The sequence below is a fragment of the Mustela lutreola genome, chromosome 18, assembly GCF_030435805.1.
Source record: "Mustela lutreola isolate mMusLut2 chromosome 18, mMusLut2.pri, whole genome shotgun sequence".
Taxonomy (NCBI): Eukaryota; Metazoa; Chordata; class Mammalia; order Carnivora; family Mustelidae; genus Mustela; species Mustela lutreola.
Window position 1 is genome coordinate 7,282,991 of NC_081307.1, and position 23,518 is coordinate 7,306,508.

Here is a 23,518-nt window from a genome sequence, read left to right on the forward strand (position 1 = left end):
AACACAGCTTCCTTCAGAAGCCTAGACTGGGGTTGTTGGGTGAGTAAGGTGGGAATATATCGGATTAACTGAGATCTGTACGCCCCAGTCAAGTCTGGTAAGAAATACCAGGAGGAAGACCATGGACTACCTACCACGCATGAGCTCTTCCTGAGTAAAAGTTGATGCAGATTTCCAGCACCTGGGGCCCCAGGCAGGAAAGCAGCAGTGGGTGGTAGGAGAGCTGGGAAAAAAAGCTCAGTGAGTCTGGTTGGGATGGGGATGCTTGAGTTGATGTATCTTCAGTTAAGTAACCTGTTATGACAGAACTGAAGCCTCAGGGGTAGAGGAAGAAAGAAATACAGATGCACATGCAAATAGTTCCACATGCAGTTTATTGTTTCCTTTGACTGTGACCAAGGGAGGAAAGGTGGAATTTTCATTTCAGTGAGACACTCTGTAATATCCATTGTCCTCTGAAGGAATTATTAGTTACTATGGAAAAGAAAAGAGACACATTTTTAAGGTACTGACAGCAAATAAACTCCCCTCCACTGTAAAATATACAAACAACTGGGGGTACTGCCAAGCAAAAAAATTCAAATGTCAGAAAAAAGCATTCTAGAAAAACTTTATGCAATTTACTTGTGAAATTATTTGCCTGAGATTAATGTTTATACTACAATTTCCTGATTTCTGGAGAAGCATCATATTTAATCAGAAGTATTGCAAATGAAAAACTTACATTTTTCCACATACAGTGTTTATGAATGTAACAGTTAAGAGTTGGCATTTGTTTAGAAATTGAAATATATTATTAATTTTACTTTTTCATATATTGGAGCTAATCTATTTAGTTTTTCATGTGGTAAACAGTGTTTTGTTTTTGGCAGTTAGAAACTCATAGGCCTTAAATATTATGCCTATAATACCTAATGGATAAAGTGGCCTTAATTATGAATTTATTTTATAGACTAATTTACATATCTTATATATTATATCTTATTAGATATCTTATTGAATTCAAACTCGTTAATTCCATTCTGTCCACAAGAGCAAGTTCCCAACAGAACTTTACTAAACTGAAGAAAAAAGACTAAATGAATAAATACTCATTAATAGCAAGATTAGTAAAGATTAGTATGTTGTTTCTGATATAGTACTTAACTAATTCATCTACCTAATAAATACCTAGGATTTAATTATAGGTTATAAATTTTGTTTCAATTTTAGAGACAGCTCCTAATGTACTTACCTGCTGTTAGGTGTTTGGGGTGCTTTCCTGTGATTTGGATGTAAGTAAATAAGGAAATAATACTTTCATTTTGATAAAATGCAATCTGATAAAGTTATTTTTTTAATTTTTAATGGAAGTTTCTTCCTCTTTCCTTCAAAATAATAGTAAGAAAGAAATATCTACCAAACGTCTATGTTTATACTCTTTATTACCAAAGTCAAAATAAAATTATTGGGACCCTTTTCTAATTTTTATATCTATAGATTAACCTTTAATCCTCTAACCAAAAGAACTAGAGAAAAAAGAATAAATTAAAGAGAAATTTAGTGAGGTTTATTGACAGAGAAAATAATATAGATAGTAAGATTAGTGAGATAATTCTGTGATAAGGGATATAATTCTACTCTTCCCATCCTTTCCTTACCTCTGCTATCTTCAGAATGTAAAGTAGGTTCTTCCTACTACTCTGTGAAACACACTCCTTAAATATATGGTTGACCCCTGAACAACACAGAAGTTAAGGTTGCCAACCCCTACACAGTCAGAATCCACGTATAACACTTTGACTCTCACAAAATTTAATTACTTAATAGTATACTGTTAACTGGAAACCTTACTGATAATATAAACAGTCAATTAACACATACCTTATATTTTATATGTATTATATACTGTATTCTTATAATTAAGTAAGCTGGAGAAAAGAAAAATTATTAAGAAAGTAATAAGGAAAAGACATTTGTAGTATTGTACTATATTTATTTTAAAAATCCATTTTAAGTGGATCTGCTTAGTTCAAATCCATGTTGTTCAAAGGTTAACTATAGTTAGTTTTCCCCCAAGCCAATTTAAGAATCTAGACTTATGAGTCTACTGATATGCATGCACAACCCATTAGATATCCATCACTTAAAAAAATTCTTATTTTAGTAATGTTATAACACAAAGAGCTTGTTCTACCAATATCTCCCACCAGCTTTTCAACTGAAAAAAATATATATTTGAAATAGAAGTTTAAAAAGAAGAAAAGAAAAAATCTAATAGGCACTATAATAATAAAAGCAGAGCAACTATACCTAGCTTATTAAATTTAAATGAAAGAATAATTCAAGGATGTCTTTCTGGTATATGCTAAACACAAACTGGATGAATGGATTAATGTTCCAAATTATATTCTTCAAGTGCAATATATAATGTCTTATGAATGATGTCCTTGACTATCCCTCAATCCCGTTGAACACCATTTCTAGAAGAGGATGATTACGTGAACCTCATATTCTATGAGAGAAGGGACTCCAATTAGAGTAGTTATAATATTAATTATGTATGTGAAGTTCAAGAGAATCACTTATTCAATAAGTTAGTACTTTTACACATGTACTCTGCTAGGTGCTAACTCTAAATTGGTTAGCAAAAAGACACATGGCCATTACCTTCAAGTGGTATCAGAGTATAGAGGGAAAGTAATGCAAAGGGCTGGAAGAATTACAGTGTTTGAGCATTATATCACAAATCCCATGAAAGGGAATGAAGATAATAAAATCAGCTCTTTTTTCATAATTAGTTGAGAAAATGTAACTAACATCTCTAAGAGGTTATGATGTTAGAAGACATCTAAAAATAACAGAGAGAATCAAGGATGTAGAAATTCCATAGCTTCTCTAATGGAGGAAAGGACTTCATCAGAAAGGATAGAAACTATCAATGTTATGGTATAGCCTGAAAATTTAACCCATGGCTATAAAGGATATTCTGGAAAACTAGTGGACTGAAAGTAACTAAAAGAAGACACTTGGAAAAACATCAGACCTTAGGAGAAAACTAAACTCTCTAAGGAAGAAGGAAAGGTGAACAGACCAGTATTTGATACTTCAGAGGGATCACAAGGCCACAACTGTGGAGCATGGGAAACTGAAAACTTAAGAAAAATTCAGAGAACCTTTGTTAACACAACTTTGGGCTCTTGAGGGGCTATGAGAAGCAAAGAATTTTAGTGTGCTTATGACACCATCTCTTTGATAAACTCCTCCTAAATGGAGTTCACTCAGTTGTTTATATTGAGGTTAGAGAGGCAAATGTAATCTGAACCAAAAAAAATTTCCCTTTATGCATCTCAACATAAAGGATGTAAAAATCCTCTGCTTATGAGTTAGTTCTGCAAAATAGTTATAGATACCTTGTCTCATTAGATTTAACTAGTTTTTCCTATGTACCAATAAAGTAAGAAATCAATAAAAATTCAGTCAGCTGAAGAAAAAAGACTCATTCCTAGAATGGAATATATTAAAAAATTATTTTTAGGGCTTTATCAATTGTGGGGGCCCAATTATTTATTTGTTCATTCTTATTTTCAAGGTACACTTATTTACGAGAAACACTTCCTAAATTTCTTACCTGCTGGTATATGTTTGAGCACTACTTTCTGACCTGGATGTAAATAAAAACATAAGATAAAAATAATGTCTAACAGTTATATTAAGAAACTTGACTATAGTAAGAATGAAGATCAGGATGTTTTACATCAAAACTAACTTAACACCTGGGACATGCAAAAAAATATTCACCCAACATCAAGGGCAACATATAATATAAAACTTAAGTTCTCCAGTGGGGAAAAGTATCTACATAGCAGAGATGCATTTTTTTCTTAATCACCTCTAAGCACAATATGTAAGTTTGATGATGAATGCCTAAGTTTGGCTGTCAGGCTTCAAGTTAGCTTTTTAAATTCACTGATAATGTAAATTGCCACATTTATGCAAATTAAAACACAATTATTTACTTCTGGGCAATTTATCAGCAAGAAATGACAGGGAAAACTTCCACTTTCTATTCCGTAAATAAAGCTTTCCTTTTCCATTCCACAGAAAAGCTGAAGAAAATAGTATAAAAATCTAACACCCAATGGAGGTCGACAGCTAGAAAGGCTTTTCCTTCTGTTAGTAAAAAATGAAGAAACTAGAAGTTCAGAGGGAAAACAGGAGCAAAAGCTGAATGATTACAAGGGAATATGAATTACTCACACCCTAATAAACATGGTTTTACTAACCTTAGCTTGGAAGGAGTTGATGCAGGTATTTAGACATTAGAAAGCTAAAACAAACCCCAGGACCAGTAGTCCTAAGTGGGGATAAGAAAAGTTATGGCTACTGGGAATACAACAGGTAAGTTGTCTTGGCCACATGGATGGATAAAGATTACCTAGAGATGTAAAACCTCAGGTCTGCAATATGTAAAAAGCACAGGACCTCAATTCCTTAATTCTACTACCCACAAATTTGAACCAGTTAAGTATAGAAAATTCTGAAACATTCATGCTTCAAGACAGGCAAACCTAAAACATTCCCCTCTTCCTAATGTATGCCCACAACTCAGAGCATGCAGAATTCCCATGAGACCATCGTTCCTGAGGATGACACTGCTTACAAGTGTAAATTACAAACTACTGGGTAAAAAAGGAAATTGAAATCAAAACGAGAAAACAGGTTCAAGAATGAATAGTAAACAAACTAATGGATAAATATGTTGTTAAATCTTAGTAAGTATTCATTTAGTGCAATAACAATAACAATGACTAATGAAAAGGAAATCATGTAGGTAAAGAATCTAGAAGTTAAAAGCCAAATGACAATATGTGACAGATTAATAATTGAATTTCTCTATTAGATGACCTAAAATCCTTCTGTTTTTTAGGAAAAGACTGGAAATATTAATTGAATTGAAGTATTTAAAAATTAATTATGGGGCACCTGGGTGGCTCAGTGGGTTAAGCCTTTGCCTTCGGCCCAGGTCATGATCTCAGGGTCCTGGGATTGAGTCCCACATCTGGCTCTCTGCTCAGCGGGGAGTCTACCTCTCCCTCTCTCACTCCTGCCTCTCTGCCTACTTGTGATCTCTCTCTCTGTCAAATTAAAAAAATAATAATAATAAATTAATTTTAAAAATAAAAAAATAAAAATTATGTTTAAGTGACATTAATATAACCATTCTGGGATTCACCCCTTTCTGTATTCCTTGACTTCAACAGCCTTTCCCACTAAATTTCTACCAGATAAAGATCATTCCAAAAAAAAGAATTGACCTGAAAACTATAGTGTAGATGTTATATTAGTAAAGTGCAGCAACAGTATCAAGTGACATTATTAAAACTGAAGTGAAAACTTATCCAGAAATATTTCCCTAGTACACATCAAGCCAAAAGGCTAGACCAGTAGATTAACATCCCAAATTATACTACACCAAATGAAATGTACATTTTCCTGTAATTAATGGTATCATTCCTCACTCAGTGTAGGCAAATAATGATCCTAGAAGAGATGAATTATGTCAACAGGTTTTTAGGATAAGACATATGAAAGAAGAAATGAGAGCATTTTTTTAACTTATTTATTTATTTGACAGAGAGAGAGAGAGCAAGTAGTCAGCACAGGAGGTAGAGGGAGGGGGAGAAACAGGCTCTCCACTAAGCAGCAAGCCTGAGATGGGGCTAGATCTAGAGCTAGATCTGGGGCTCAATCGCAAGACCTTGGCCTCATGACCTGAGCCCAGTGCAGCTGCTTAACTGACTGAGCCATCCAGGTGCCTCGAAATGGTTATAAAATTAGTTATATGGATGTGTATGTGTGTGTATATGTCAATATATTTTATGTTTTTAAGTTTTTCTATTTGTCAGTGTGAGTGTGTGTGTGCACACAGCACGTGCACACACCCCTGGGCAAGGGAGAGGAGTGGCAATTAAAAATAATCATTCATTCATTCATTCAGCAAATATTTATTGAGCACTTACCATAAGCCAAGAACTCTACTACATTCTGGCTATACAGTGCTGAGCAAGATAATCATAGTTTTTATTTTCTAAGATAACACTATAAGACTTGTGTCCAAGATGAGGAAAAAGTAATTGAGACTTGCTGTATTTGAGTACCATATGATAACTCCCTGACATATAAAAGAGATGCTGTTGCTGTTGTTGTTGTTATTATTATTATTATTAAATGAAAAATCAATTTTTTAGTTTGGTGATAGTAACTCATGACTTCAAAGTGTCATGATAAAGAGAAGACCATAATAGTAAAAGAGAGATAAAGGATAAGAAAGAGAGGCATTCTCAATGAAGAAGAAGCCTTCTTCTAGAATAAGACAAATTATATCACCATCTTGTACAGCCTAGAAAATTTACTCTGTAGATTTGGAAGTGTTTTAGACTAGCAATGGACTTAGAAGAACATACAAGGAATAACACCAGCTCCCCATACGAATAAATAAAGCCTTAAGTCAGAGAGAGAGGAGTAAAAACTCCTAAACATTTCATATCTGCAGAAAGACCCCAAACCCAAAAATTTTAAGTGTGGGAAACTAAAGACTCACTGTTTTATTATATGGAAACATCCACCTTTCAGGACATGGACAGAAATCTAATTAAAACTACTTTGTGATCCTAAGAGGCTATGGAAGATGTAGAATTATTGTTTCTTTATGATGTTTCTCTTCAGCAAAATTTTCTTAAGTGACCAGGATAAGCATTCACTCAGTTGTTCATGAATTTTGTACAGAATTTCTAGTTGCAAAGTCTCCAAATACAGAAGTAAACTTCCCCAATTATGAGTTAGCTCTGTAACCATTTCACCAATCATTTATTCCTTTGTTTCCAAAAAATAAACTCCCAACATACATTAACAAACTGAAAGAAAGAAGACATTGATTTTTCTACACAAATAGTCATTAGTTACTAGATTGGCAAATACTAATGGGTTATTTTTGGTGTAGTACCTTACCAATTGTTACTGTTCAATTAATATCTAGCAATTTATTATTGATAGTTTGTTCATCTTATTTTAACATATTTTAAGAAATACATCCTCATTTACTTACCTGACTGTATCTGTTTGACTGCTTTCTGATCCAGATCTAAATGAGAATGAAAGTAATGCTTCCAGGTTAATACTAAAAAAAATTTGCCTCCATAGATAATAAATGAATGTTAGACTATTTTGTGACCTATGTTTACTCTTTTATACCTCTAATTACCTCTAATGAGTAATTTTAAAAGACTACTAAGTTAGGCTATGCAAAGAAATAATATCCTAATTTACACATGTACCAATCCATAAAGAATATAAATTTCAAACCTCCAATAGGGAAAAAAGCAAGAAAACAGCTTGGTTTTTCTCCTTACTTCTTCTCAGAATAAAATATATGCTTGACTTTGAATGCCTGATTCTGGCCTGCAGGTTCCAGTTAAATGCTTTAACAACAGATAAATTACATGTTATGATTTAAAACACTCACTGAGGGGCACCTGGGTGGCTCAATGGGTTAAGCCTCTGCCTTCGGCTCAGGTAATGATCCCGGGGTCCTGGGATCGAGTCCTGCATCGGGCTCTCTGCTCAGTGGGAAGCCCGCTTCCCCCTCTCTCTCGCTGCCTGCCTCTCTGCCTACTTGTGGTCTCTGTCTGTCAAATAAATAATTTTTTAAAAAGTCTTTAAAAAATAGATAAGTAAATAAAACGCTCACTGACTCCTGGACAATTAGGCAGACTGGGCTGACAGGGCAGTTTCCTCCTTCTATTCCACACAGAGAAATAGTGAAAAAAAAAAAAATAAAACCCACAAAATTACTAATCAAAATTTAAGAGAAGAAAATGAAATTTCTGATGATAGTTTTAAAAAGAGAGAAATTAGAAACATGAAATATAAATAGGACCTAAAGCTGAGTGACTCTGGAGAGTTATGTGAATTAGTCATCCACATTAGCCTATAAGGAGTTGAGATCTCCTGGAAAGCTGGAGTTGACTTCTTTCCCTAAAATTAGAAGCCATGAAAGGATAGTAAAAGCTATTACCATTAATCTTTGAGATGCAGCAGGGAAATTGCATCAGAAGAAGACATACAAATGGCTAACAAACACATGAAAAACTGTTCATCATCATTAGCCATCAGGGAGATTCAAATCAAAACCACACTGAGATACCACCTTACACCAGTGCGAATGGCCAAAGTTAACAAGACAAGAAACAATAAGTGTTGGAGAGGATGTGGAGAAAGGGGAACCCTTTTACACTGTTGGTGGGAATGTAAGTTGGTATAGCCACTTTAGAAAACAGTGTAGAGATTCCTTAAGAAATTAAATATAGAGCTACCCTATGACCCTGCAATTGCCCTACTGGATATTTACCCCAAAGATACAGATGCAGTGAAAAGAAGGGCCACCTGTACCCCAAAGTTCATAGCAGCAATGGCCACAATTGCCAAACTGTGGAAAAAGCTGAGATGTCCTTCAACAGACAAATGGTTAAAGAAAAATAGAGTCCATATATACGATGGAATATTATACCTCCATCAGAAAGGATGAATACCCAACTTTTGTATCAGCATGGATGGGACTGGAGGAGATTATGCTGAGTGAAATAAGCCAAGCAGAGAGAGTCAACTATCACATAGTTTCACTTACTTGTGGAGCATAAGGAATAATGGAGGACATTAGGAGAAGGAAAGGAGAAGTGAGTTGGGGGAAATCAGAGGAGGAGACAAACCATGAGAGACTATGGACTCTGAGAAACAAACTGAAAGTTTTGGAGGGGAGGGTGGGGGGGGGATGGGTGAGCCTGGTGGTGGGTATTAAGGAAGGCAGGTATTGCATGGAGCACTGGGTGTGGTGCATAAACAATGAATCTCAGAACACTGAAAAATTAAAATAAAATTAACTTTTAAAAAAAGAAGTGTAAAAAAAAAAAAAAAAGAAGTGTAGATAGAAAAGGATCATCTAGAGACATAGAAACTCTAAGTGCTTAAAATGGTTTAGGGATGTGGATATAAAAAATATCACATAGAAAAACAGGAACCTCAAGCCTTCCCAACTTTAGGTTAGGATACCAGTCCATGCTTCCTATGAATTCTAGACCTCCAGGTATAACAAGTGTCAAAATGTATGACTTAGGAGGGTAACATATGAAATAATCTCCACAAGGAATATTTTATAAAGCAGGACACACAGAAATCTCATGAGATAATCATTGTTGCTTAGGCAACCTTAAAATCAAAGAAGAAAGCCACTAAGAGTTAATGTCCACAGCTAGAGAAAAGTAAAGAATTCATATATGAAAAATTATAGGTAACAAACTTTAAAAAAAGAATGTTTAGGATTTCCATAGAGATCAATAAAGGAGCAGAATTCATTAAATAAGAAATTAAAGAACTGGAAAAAAAATTGCTGATTTTTAAACTGTTTAGGGAAATCACCCAGAACACTTGATAAACAGAAATGTAATAGAATATAAAAAGACAAGTTAAGAAACATGAAGCAATTCAGACACAGAGGATTTACTATGAAGGAGGTTCAATATTTGAAAAGAAAACATCTAGGACTTTTCTAAAATGAAGAAAGTTGTGAGTCTTCTCACTGAAAGAAAATACGGAGTCCAGTTTATAAGTTAAAAAGAAAAATCTCTACCAGAATATATTATAATGAAATAATAACTCTAGGGACAAGAAAAAAACATAGAAGCTTTGTTAGGCAGAATTCTAGAGATTGCTTCCTAAGATCTCCATTCTTTGGTTATCCAAACATTCTTCTGAGTACTTAAAAGATTTTGCAAGTGTAAGTATAGCTCCCAATCAATTGACTTTAAAATACAAAGATTATTTTTGTGGGTCTGACACAATCAGGTGAGCCTTCAAAAGTAGATTTAGTCTCCTGCTGGCAGAGAAGGAAAGAAGAGGAAGTCAAAGCCCAAGGAAGACCTGAATGCCCTATTTTCTTTGAAAATGAAGGGATAAACAATGCAGGCAGCCTCTGAGAGTAGAAAGGGGCCCCCAACAGACAACCAGTAAGGAAACAGATAGTTCAGACCCATAGTCTTAAGAAATTTGATTCTGTTTACAGAGCTAGGAACACAGCCTGGCCTTTAGGCCTTCTGGTCAGGCTTGTGACAACCCAGCCAAATCTGCCTGATTCCTTTTTTTTTTTTTCTTTTTTAAGATTTTATCTTTTTACTGAGAGAGAAAGGGAGAGCACCTGCATGCATGTACAAGTAGGGGGAAGACTAGAGGGAGAGAAAGAGACTCTCATGTAGACTCCCTGCTGAGTGCAAAGCCCAACCCAGGACTTGATCTCACAACCCTGAGATCATGACCTGAGCTGAAATCAAGAGTCCCATGCTTTATTGACTGAGTCACCCATGTACCCCATCCACCTGGATTTCTAACTTACACATCTTTGACAGAATAAGTGAATATTGTTTTATGTCACTAAGTGTGTGGTAATATTAACATATTACAGCGATAGAAATACAAAGCCTACTACAGATAAAACTCCTATTAACCACTAAGGAATAAATGAATAAACACACAGACAGATGTTTATCATCATCATCATTATCATCAGTAAGGCCAGACTACACTGACATACCTTCAAATAGCTGAGGCAAACTGATCTCAATTAGAAGTCCACACTACATAGACTCACATTCAAGAGTGAAAATAAAGACAATTTCAGGTGGATAAGAAAAACAGCTTAATACACAGAGACTCACTGATGGAAATTCTAAGAGTTGTACTTCCCCAAACAGGAGAGTGAACATAAAAAGATGGAGCAAAATTCAAAAGGGAATAGTGAACAAATAAAGTGGTAAATATGTAGTGAAATCCTGGTATGTTTTGACTAAATACAACAATGACAATGACAATGATAATGATGACTTGTTTGCAGCGGGTTAAAATTCAGGAGTAATTAAATACCAAATAATAATAATATGGACCAGTGGAGAAAAATGTATAGGGATAAATGGGCTAACATCAATATGTGGTTAGAAATTTTAAGTGTTCATTATATCTGAAATTGTAAAATTAACATTGAATTTTAATTAAAATAACAATAAAATAATTCAATCATTAAAGAATATCACTTAAAGACTATAACTAGAACACATAATGACCAAAATAATAGAAACAAAGAAAGAACAATGAAAGTACAATTGATGTAAAAGACTACAAGATAGTGGAAAAATAAAACATTGACCAAGTATGATAAATAGAACAAAAAATAAAGTGGTATATATATATATCAGCAAACATATAAGTATATAACCATATTAAATTCAACTTTTGAGAAACTCTGGAGATTATACATTTTTAAATCCCATTGGCAGGTTGTTTTTAAGAAACTAATTTAAATAAAAGGTTGAAAGTAAAAGAACTGAAAAGTTGCATTATGTCAATCTAACAAATAGAATGTTCATATAGTAATTATAAAACAGTAAGGACTGAATTCATGGCTAAGAAACAATAACAGGGACAAAATACTAACAGCACAGTTAGGTCAATATAATTAGTTCTTCCCAATCCGTAATTACTATAGATTTTACCTGAGCTTTGTCACATACAATCTGTGAAATGCCAGGTATTTGCTTATTTATTTACCCAAGCAATAAAGAATATAACCCAAGTTGGGCCATTTCTAGGCACTATATAGCCTTTTTCTTTACTAATTATATACATCCTATTTCTTAGTAGAGTTGGCTATTTTCATCCTTGTTTCCTGAGTAAACTTCGAATAAACATTAAGTGAATAAAAGACTACTAAAAATTAATTGCTATAAATTAGTAGTCTGCTTTTCAGTGCATTACTTTACCATTTGTATCTGTTCAATTGATACCTAAATTATGAATTATTAATTCACTCTTAATTTATAACATGTGTTTTAAGATACTTTCTAATTTACTTACCTGCTAGCAAATGTGTGAGAGCTGCCTTCTGAGCTGGATATTAAAAAAATGAAAAATAGTACCTTATGTTAGTCCTAAAAAACTCTTGTCAACTACATGAATAAAAAGGTCATTTTATAAGCAGTGTTACTACCTCTTTTACAAGACTAGTTACCAATAAAGAAAATAATGTTCAAGATCACTGAACAAAGGTAGAAATAATGTTCTTATTTCCCCATATACCTCATCCACAAAGAGTGTAAATTTCAAATCCCACAGCAAGGAGACTATCAAAAAGGCACAGATTTGCTTTTTCCTTATCTCTTCTGAACACAGAATACAGATTTGACTCGGAGTCCCTGATTCTGAACCACATGGCCCAACTTTTAACCTTTTTTTCATTGATCTTGGAAAAAAACGTTACATTTTATGAATTTAAAAAACCCATACTGGCTTCTAGACAATTGGTAGAGTGAGCGGACAGTGCAGTTTCCCCTCTTTACGTTCCTCATAACAGAGAGAAATGCTGAAACCCAGTAACACAGACACTGAATACAAAACTGGGGTTAACAATAGGACTTCTCCTGGTGCTAGTAAAAATGAAGAAACTGAGAGCTGAAATGGTAAACAGGAGCTAAAATTGAATAACTGACAGGGCACCTAAATCAGTAATAACACCTTTCAAGCTAGAGATTTAATAGCTCTTCCTCAGGAGTTGAGGTTCCAGGCCTTCGCATGTGGGGAAACTGAGTTCCTTAATTAAACCTGGGAGCCATGACGAGCCATATCACCCTTGAAACATGGATAATAAAAATTCTGACTTGTGGCCTTTGAAATGCAACAGGATAATGAGGATATGTAGATAGGGGAAAATGCATCACTGAGAGAAGTAGGAATCCCAAGCCTCTAAAAAGTGTAATTTTAGGATTCCAGTTCACACTCCTACAAATTCTTGAATTCCATGCATAGCAATTGTTTTTAATTATTTTTGATTGATTAAGGAAGCAAAAATGAACAATCTGTATGTATTTATATTCAACACAGAACATGCAGAATTCTCAAAGGAAAATCATACACACTGAAGATAAAAGGATCTATGATTACAAACCACTAGGAGTTAATGTCAACACCCACAGCAAAATAATGAATTCACACACCAAAAAAACAAAAATGATTAATAAAAATTTATATAAGAATATTTTAAATCTCCATTGAGTTCTTTGCAAGAACAGAATTCACAAATCTTAACAGAATAGTGATGGCAGAACTAGTGTAATGAAAGAAAAATCTAACACAATACAAGATTTAGGTAAACATGAATGTGGTTACAAACCATAAAAGCATACTTCCAATTCTGACCAAAATGGAGTAACAGACACAATTTACCCTCCTGCCTAACACAACTGAAAATGCAGACAAAATTGATGAAACATTGATTTTCAGACATTGAATAGCAGACAACATAGGATAGCGATTTCTATAAGAGGGGAATAAAAGAGCTGAGACACTTATGATTGACCCTTCTTATTGCCTGGTGAGAGCTTCCAGGCTATCACACAGCCAGGAGGACCCAGGAAAAACCCAGAAATCTCCCTAAGTTGAGATAATAGAACTGGGGTTCTAGGAAGGACAAGGCATTAGAATTCACAGAGAAAATACCAGGGAGGGAAAGAACTGCCTAGAGAGAGCTCCTGTGATACGTAGAGAGTCCTTCTTGAGTCTTCTGCAAAGTACTGATCACTGAATGCAAGTGAGGAAACTACTTAAGCCAGAGAAAAATTATTTGAAATTGAGCAATCTTTTGTGCTTACATGGGGACAAGAATAGCTTGTGTTCCCACCACCTGACTTTTAAAATACCATGTTTTGAAGAATTGGGTGGAGTTACTCAAAAGGGTATCATCTCAATAGTGGTGCCTATTGTGATCCCACTTAGCAAGGCATTAAAAACAATAGTGTTAGAACAATTGGATATTCTTATGCAGAAAACAACAACTCTATCCATACATTTTAACCTATACCAAACAATTCAAATTGGATATAGGTCTAAATGCAAAAACCTAAAACTGTAAAAACATTGAGAAGAAAGCATAGGAGAAAATTTGTATGAATTTTGGTTAGGCAAATATTTCCTAGATAAAAAACTAAAACCATGATCAATAAAAGAAGAAATTCGCACAATGGATTCCATAAAAATTTAAAATTTTTGCTCTTTTGAAAGAATAAAAAGAGAAGTCTATTCCTAGTGTAACTATTTGCAAATCATACGTAAGACTTATATCCAGAGTATGTAAAGAACACTCAGAATTCAATAATAACAACCCATTTTTAAAATAACCACAAGATCTGAACAACTCAGTAATAAAAAGACAAGTCAGTTAAAAAAATGAGACCTTTCAGCTGGAACTATCATCTTCCAGCAATTTGTCAAAAAGACCAATACAAAGGGAAAGAGGTATGGCACTAGCTATACATTCTTTAGGCCTTTTAGAAAACATGAAGTTGTTCCGTTAGCCACATAGATGTGAATCTACAATTAAGATATTATTAACATCAAGGAAATGGCCACTGTTCAAAAAGGAACGTCCCACAAATGTTACCATGGCAAAACTGAAAGTCTACGATGTTACGAATCCCACTCAAATTAAGGGCAAGATTCATGCCAAGAGAATTAATGTCCATAATGAGTGTATCAGGCACTCTAAAAACTGAGATCGTTTCCTAAAATGTGTGAAGGAAAATGATCAGGAAAAGAAGGACACCAAAAAGAATGGTACTTGGGTTCAGCTAGAGCACCAGTCTGTTCCACCTAGAGAATCACTTCGTGAGTTTCAAATTAAAACTGCTGGAACCCATTTCCTATGAAATCATGGCATAACAGGTACAAAAATAAATGAGTAAAAGACCTCTGAACTCTAAGTTAATTAATTACTTAATTTTAAAATGGGCAAAAAATGTGAACACATTTCTCCAAAGAAGAGGTACAGATGACAACCACATGAAACAAAGAAGTATCATCAGTCATTAGAGAAACGCAAATTAAAAACAATGAGATGCTACTACACACTATCGGAATTGCTAAAATTTTTAGAATAAACATATTACCATACCAAACATTGGTGAGAATGTGGACAAACTAGAATTCTCATGTATTAGTGGCTGAGATATAAGATGGTACAACTGTTTTGAGAAACAGTTCAGCTTTTTCTTTAGAAGTCAAATATACCTACCATATTATCTTACCATTCATTCTTAGGTATCACCCTAGGAAAAAGAAAGCACATATTCACAGAGACTTGCATATAAATGTTCATAGTGGCTTTATTTATAACAGCTAAAATATGGACACAACCAACACATCCATCAACAGATGAATAAATGAACAAATTATGCTGTATTTGTACAACTGAATACCTATCAGCAATAAAAAAGTAACTGATATACATAAGAGCATGGATGAATTGCAAAATAATTATGATGAGTGAAATAAACCAGACAAAAATAAAGAGCGCATATTGTATAACTCTATTTATATAGAATTCTAGAAAATGCAAAATGAGCTGTAGTGACAATGCAGATCAGCAGTACTGTGGGGATAAAGGAGATGCCAGAGAAAGGAGGGATTACCAAGGAACACAAGGAAGCTCTTGGGCATGATAGGTATCTTCATAATCTTGACTGTTATGATGGTTTCATGAGTTTCATGAGACTACTTTTCTAATTATCAAAACATACCAGATCATGTACTTAAAGAATATGCAATTTCCAGTATGTCAATTATACCTCAATAAAACTGTATGTTATTTTTTAAACAAGAACAAACTAACACATAACAACATGGATCAATCTCAAATGTGGGAAAGAAGGCAGACTCAAAAGAATACCCAACTTTTCTAGCAAAATGGACGAGACTGGAAGAGATTATCCTGAATAAAATAAGTCAAGCAGAGAGATTCAATTATCATATGGTTTCACTTATTTGTGGAGCATAACAAATAGCATGGAGGATATGGGGAGATAGAGAGGAAAAGGGAGTTGGGGGAAATTAGAAGGGGAGATGAACCATGAGAGACTATGGACTCTGAAAAACAATCTGAGGGCTTTGAAGGGGTAGGGGGTTGGGAGGTCGGGGTACCAGGTGGTGGGTATTAGAGAGGGCACAGATTGCATGGAGCACTGGGTGTGGTGCAAAAATAATGAATACTGTTATGCTGAAAATTAATTAATTAATTAATTTTTAATGAATGAATTAATTTTTAATAAAGACTACACATTCCATTATACAAAATTCTGCAATAGACAGAACTACAGCAAAGAAGACAGATCTGTCAGCACCAGGAGCTGGAGGTGGGGTTAGAGGGAATCTGGGGAGCAATGGGATTGTTCTTTATTTTATGATAGTCATGGTATATGTATATATTTGTTAAACTCATAGAATTACACACACTAAAAATATTTTACTGTATGTAAATTATAGCTCAGTTTTTAAAAGCCTAATTTGATGAGCACTATTTTATGCAACTAATGAATCATTGAAAACTGTATCAAAAACTAATGATGTACTATATGTTGGCTAATTGAATTTAAATTTAAGAAAAAATTCTCACTGTAGTGTCAAAAGAAAGAAGAAAAAGAAGTAGCAAGAGGAAAAGGTCACTACCAACATGGAGACCAGAATTGAAAACCCTAAAATAAAGGAACTGCAGAAAGATAAAAGAGGTAGAATGGTAAGTGTAAATCATTGAATAGATAGACTTTTCTAGAACTAAAGAAAAACTTTTTAATTAAAGATTATGCTGAGTTCAGAGCCAGATAAATAAAAATGAACTCATCAGAACAGGTAATAATTTAGTAACAAAACTTTGGATAAAAGAATACTTGGAAAGCTAACTTAAAGAAGAAACATAGTTTAGCATAATTCATAAAAATGAATTAATTAAACTGGCAGCAGTCATCTCATCACCAGCAGTAAATGACAGAATTCAATGGCATATCACAAAAAGACTTAGAGACATAATTGTTCACATAAAATGCTATGCCCATATAGTGAGAATGAAATAAAGCCCTCCCCAGGCATATTAAGTCAAGCAGATTATTACACAGGGACTGTCACCGTAGTAACTACTAAGACAATGCTTCCTAAGAATAAAGTTGAATCCAGAATGAAAAAAGCAGGATTCTAAAAGAGTGGTGATAATCATGGTACCAAAAATCATGTTATTAAATTTCTTAATATTATATACACACATATACTCAAAATTGAGCACAAAAAAAGACTGCATGTAAATGATGGTGAATATGTATAAGGTCTGTAGTTTAATTATTAATATTGTACCAATACCAATTTCCTACCTGTGAAAATGTACTATTTTTTTAAAGGATTTTCTCTTTTTTTTTTTTTTTTAAGATTTTTATTTATTTATTTGACAGAGAGAGATCACAAGTAGGCAGAGAGGCAGGCTGAGAGGTGGGTGGGGAAGCAGGCTCTCTGCTGAGCAGAAAGCCTGCGGTGGGGCCTGATCCCAGGACCCTGGGATCATGACCTGGGCCGAAGGCAAAGGCTTAACCCACTGAGCCACCCAGGCACCCCAATGCACTTATGTTAATGTGAAATGTTATCATTGGCAAAACCCAAATGAAAGGGATAAGGAAAATCTGTGTTATTTTTGCAATTTTTTATATTTCTGAAACTATTTCAAAACAAAAGTTTAAAACAAAGGAATAGTAAGCAAAGACCTAGGAAATATAATAAGTAATCCTAGAAAGTACTGACTAAATATAACAATAGCAAAAGAACACTAACTTATTTGGGGCCAAGTGAAAAGCCAAATTACAAACAAATACCTGAAGAGAGGCTAGTATTGTAAGATCCCTGGTATAATTCAGATGACCATATAAAATGATTAAATTTAGACACTGTATAACATTAACTATAAACACTAAAATTTAAAGAAAATCATTTGAAAATAAAAACAACATAAAAATGTGCAAAGTAACAGAAGAAAAAGAAAAGAAAAAAACACAATTAAAAAATGGATTTAGGGTTCCTGGGTGGCTTAGTCGTCAGCTCAGGTCATGATCCCAGGAACCTGGGATCAAGCCCCACATCAGGCTCCCTGCTCTGTGGGAGGCCTGCTTCTCCCTCTCCCACTCCCACTCCCTCTCCTACTTCCTCTGCTTGTATTCCTTCTCTCACTGTCTGTCAAATAAATAATCTTTAAAAAAAGAAAGAAAGAAAATGGATTTGAGGAAAAGGGGAAAAAAACATGTTAAAAAAAAAAAGATGGCAAATAAGAAAAAATAAAATGACAATTTTCAGTCTAAATATATGCCATTATATACTAAGCATATATGCATAACAAACTCCACTATTGTATTCCATATAAGGCTATTTATATGAAAATAACTAAAAACAAAGAAAGATTGAGAATAAAGGATGAAAAAAGATATACTAGGTAAGTCTAAATTTCAAAGAGCAAGTTGATATAGGAATTTAAAACAGTGTGAATAGAATTTAAGATAAAATTAATGACAAAAAGATAACATGTCAAGAAAGCGTAACTAAATTGAGCATTAATGAATTGTCATTGCCTCAGAATAATAAAGCTAAAGTTTCAAAAATCAAAGGGGAAAGCCATGAAATTGAAATACTGAAAAACTTTAGTTTGCTTCTCATAGAAAATAAATTAATGAGCAGATGGGGATGAAATCCCAATACATATAAAATTATTTGAAACAAAGTAATTAAAAAGTTTGTTTTGAAACATCTTAGAAAACTGAAACAAAAAAATAAACATGATGCAATAATTAAAGTATACCCACAAGAATACATTTTTACAAAAACTGACTTCCCTTCTGGTTCCAACATTTAAGAATAATTCATAGAAACAGGTCTCTCCCAATAAGGTGATAAAATTAGAAAATAATTTTTTCAGCAACAAAAATTGTTGGAAACTAAATTGGAAACTAAAGACTATAATTTACTCATAATTCAAATAAGAAATCATACTACAAGTTTCTAATTTTTTTAACTGTCAACTATATATTAAAAACTGAAGAGTATACATGAAATGATATATATATTTATATATATGATATATAAAAGGGAAAGTTTTAGCTTTAGTTTTTAGAAAGACTGAAAATTAATTTTAGAAAGAGCTTTAGACTCAAGAAAGCTAGAATTAAAACAGAGCAAAAGTAAAGAGAGCAGAAAGGAGGAAAAGAGCAAAATTTAACATTCTTAAATAAATAAACACTAAGGAAATATAAAGATATCAACAAACCCCAAAGTTATATTTTTCAGATTACCAATAAAACCTCTGAGAAGACTGCTTATGAAAAAGGGAAAAAAGAAAACACACAGGGGCGCCTGGGTGGCTCAGTGGGTTAAGCCGCTGCCTTCGGCTCAGGTCATGATCTCAGAGTCCTGGGATCGAGTCCCGCATTGGGCTCTCTGCTCGGCAGAGAGCCTGCTTCCCTCTCTCTCTCTCTGGCTGCCTCTCTGTCTACTTGTGATTTCTCTCTGTCAAATTAATAAATAAAATCTTTGGAAAAAAAAACACACACAAACAAAATTAGAAAGAGGAAATGTATCTATAAAGAATGTGTAAATATTTAAAATTATATACAATTCCAAAATAAAATAAATAAATAAACTTTAATTCCAAGATATGGCACTCTGATACAGCCATATGTGGCAAAAATATGTAATACATACTAACTTTCAGTGTAGAAGTTGTTCTCTACAGAGAGGGAGATAATAACAGAAAGATACTACACCTGTAAATGCAATGGTTTATTTCATAAAAGAAACAAGAAAAACATTAACATTTGTTTATTTCTACTGGTGGGCAAATGAATATTCATCACTTTGTCCTCTTTGTGTTTAAACTATTTTTTTTTTTAAATTAAAATATGCTCAGGATGCCTGGGCATCTCAGTCAATTAAGCATCTGACTCTCAATTTTGCTCAGGTTGTGACCTCAGGGTCATAACCTCAAGCCTCCATCAGGCTCCATGCTCAGTATAGAACCCACTTCACATTCTCTCCTGCTGCCCCTCACCGCTGCACACTCCTCTTTCTCAAAACAAATAAAACTTAAAAAAAAAAAATTCTCTCTCTCCCTCTCCCTCTGCCCCTTTCCCCTACTTGTGCACACTCTCTGAAAAAAACAAAAACATGTTAAATTCTACAGTATAAGTTTGCCTTCTGAACACTTTACCCAGAGAATACTCTTACAGTCATTTCTTACATAAGGCCACAAAGAAAACTGAAATATTTTCATCTGTGATAAGGTATAGAAATCTAGATTTTTTAAAGATTTTATTCATTTATTTGACACAGGGGAAGAGAGATCACAAGCAGGCAGAGAGGCAGGCAGAGAGAGAGGGGGAAGAAGGCTCTCTGCTGAGCAGAGATGTGAGGCTTAATACCAGGGCCCTGAGATCATGACCTGAGCTGAAGGCAGAGGCTTAACCCACTAAGAAGCCCAGGCACCCCAAAATCTGCATTTCTAATAAATATTTCTAGTGGTTCTCCTGCAAGTAACACATATCACAATTTGAGAACCACTAATGTATTAGAAAGCAATAGATAGGACACATTTAAATTCTTTTTCTCTCAATTTCTAAGTAACTTTAGCAAATTATTTAAATTATACTCCCAAATTTTGCATCTTTAAAATGGGGATATTCAAAACTACCTCACAAAATTAAATGAGATATTTATATAGTACTCAAAATCACTGTAAAATGTATGGCTGCTGTTCATGATACTGCCCTATGTATGACTAGAGTCAAACAGTACTAAAGTTTTGGAACACAAATTCAATTTACTCGCTACTTAGGGACTCCTCTTCTTTGGCAAACCATTTTTTTGAACTATTCCATGAAACAGCTATTATGGTTGCTATGATGATAACAGGTAAAGCAATGCAGAAACCTAGAAGCCACCGGTTCTTTTCAGCCTTTCTAAGAGCTCTTCCCATGGTTAAACCTAAAAATAGAAATATATTAAAAAATCAGAATAAAAAACTGAAGCCATAAAAAATAAAAAATTATATAAAGCAAAAAAAAAAAAACAAACTGAAGCCATCTACTTTACTTTCAAGTTGCAGCAAACCAATTACAATGTTCTTAATTTTTGTTGTTATTCAAAGAACATAGAAAAATAATAATAGAATCATAATACTTAAAACCATCTCTACAACCTCTCTCTCTAAAAGATTAGAAAAAAGTTCCAGAAAGTTCCAATATACTCTACATTATACTATAGCTATAGCAAAATCTCACTATAGCACCATTAAATTGGACCCTAAAACGTCAATAATATATAATGTGGAATCATGTAAACCAACAAATTTACAGGACAACCTAATGGAGAAAGTCAATGATATCAGTAAATAAAAATTTAAAAGATACTCTCAGTTTCAATAATGATATTGAGAGTTAATATTAGAAGAGTAAGATTAAGAAGACATACTTGGTTTTCATTTCTTGAAAAGAAGATGGTTTACCTTTTAATTGTAAATATTGCCTTCTAGGCACCAAAAATCTACCTTTGTTTTTATGAAAATAAACAATTTGAGAATTTATTAACTGAATATGTAAAGATATTAGATACTTGCCCTCCTGCTTCCCAGACAAACTAGAAACTTCTCTGCCACGCCTTTCACAAAATGGAGGCTGGTAGCCCTCAAAGCAATAGCACGTTTCATTGGAATTGCATACCTAGGATCATTTTTAAAAACTTAAATGATCATTTAAAACTATTTTCTCATAAAAAGTAAAATTACCAGATGGATCATAAAGCTCACTTTTGTATTTTCATTTAGTGTAATTTTATTTATTTATAGAGATAATCCTACAAATCAGATGTTTGGTTTCTAATGCACACACCAAAAACATACACACAGTTTTTTAAAAAGCTATAGAGGCTCATAGAATTTACATCAAGAAAATTTAACTTTCAAATATTCACCTGAAAACTTAATTTGCAATTTCAGAAACATATCCTTAAATTCTAATGAGAATGAGACCCATCCAGTGGTACCCTGGAGCCAGCTAGGACCACCACCTCCAGAACTGGTTGTGCACATCTCTTCCTATCTCCAAGTTCAGTGACATTATGTGCTAGCTTGAAGTATTTGTACCTACAATCCCACTGTCCTTCACCAGGATTGGGTTGTGGGTTTTTTATTTTGTTTTATTTTTTTAAAGATTTTATTTATTTGAGAGAGAGAAAAAGAGAGAAAGAGCAGGGGGAGGGGAATGGGGAGAAGGAAAAGCAGACTCCCTGCTGAGACCTGGGATCATGACATGAGCTGAAGTCAGATGCTTAAAAAACTGAGCCATCCAGGTGATCCTGTTTGCTCGTTTCTTAATCCAAGGGTTTTTGCATTCCAAGAGGCCATCAGATACTTAGATTAGGAACTGACGGTTTCTGTAATTAATATATAAATAAATGAAATAGTAATAGCAAACACCTTTATGGTACTTACTATGTGTTAGTCTCTATTCTGAATACTACTTAGATTTACTCGTTAAGTCCTCACAACAGCCCTGTGAGGTTTGAGACTAATACTATTCCCACTGTATAGAAGAAGAAACTGAGGCACAGATATTTAACTTGCCCGCCCTTGACCTCTTGCTATTCTTCCTCTCAAAATAATATAAAACATCTCTCAGTTTCTAAGATCTCTATTCAACAACTTGGATCTAATTCCAAGCCTTAAATGTACAGAGGGTAAAAAAGTGTTCTATTCAGGGTATCCATTGTCCCAGCTTTTGTCACACCACCTTTATGATGTGCTGTGTGTGTGTGTGTGCGCATGCACACGAAGTATTTTACTCTGAAATACTTCACAGAGGTGATGTTGTCCTTCTCAGGAGATACATGTTGTCAGTTTGTCCTAATATTCTATTGTTACTTTTGGATCACTTGATTAATTGCTGTCTTCCAGGTTTTTCCACTGTAAGTTTCTATGCTTCCATTTGCAATTAATAAGTCATCTATGAGGAAACAGTTGTGAGATTCTGTAAGCATCTGGATCCTCATAATAATTTCACTGATTAGTCTGAATATCCATTATAATTATTTAACTTCATTATTCCTTCTATATTGATAACACTATAAGGAAGAATTTTCCCTTCTATCTACTTATTCCATTTATTTATTGTTATTCAATTATTGTGATCAGTAATATATTAATTATATGGTCAGATGATCTATGACAAGGATGCCAAGCCCACTCAATGGGAAGTCTTACCTACGAATGAAAACTGGATATCCAATGCAAAAGAATGAAATTAGACCTTTATCTCACATCATGTACAAAAATAAACTCAAAATGGATTAAAGACCTAATGTAAGACCTCTAAGATTATAAACTCCTAGAAGAAAACATAGGGAAAAAGCTTTATGATATTGGATTTCACAATCATTTCTTGAACTAAAAGCACAAGCAACAATAGTAAGAATGGACAAATGGATCTACAACAAACTTAAAAACTTTTGTAAATCAAAGAATACAATCAAAAGAGTGACAATGTAATCTATAGAACAGGAGAAAAGACTTGCAAATCATATATATGACAAGAGAGTA

General features: G+C 33.8%; 1 protein-coding gene across 2 annotated transcripts in view; it reads right to left on the reverse strand.

Annotated features, from left to right (window-relative positions):
• Positions 1 to 363: 363 nt before the first annotated feature.
• ADAM32 (ADAM metallopeptidase domain 32) overlaps positions 364 to 23,518 on the reverse strand; it is a 183,945-nt gene continuing 160,790 nt past the window's right edge. For both annotated transcript variants that reach the window (XM_059156119.1, XM_059156118.1), the window contains 6 exons: positions 21,542 to 21,644; positions 20,751 to 20,910; positions 11,938 to 11,970; positions 7,088 to 7,123; positions 3,611 to 3,643; positions 364 to 474 (listed from right to left, as the gene is read on the reverse strand). In XM_059156119.1, the coding sequence (XP_059012102.1) occupies positions 468 to 474; positions 3,611 to 3,643; positions 7,088 to 7,123; positions 11,938 to 11,970; positions 20,751 to 20,910; positions 21,542 to 21,644 (372 nt within the window). In that variant the 3' untranslated portion in view covers positions 364 to 467. The remainder of the gene's footprint in view (positions 475 to 3,610; positions 3,644 to 7,087; positions 7,124 to 11,937; positions 11,971 to 20,750; positions 20,911 to 21,541; positions 21,645 to 23,518) is intronic.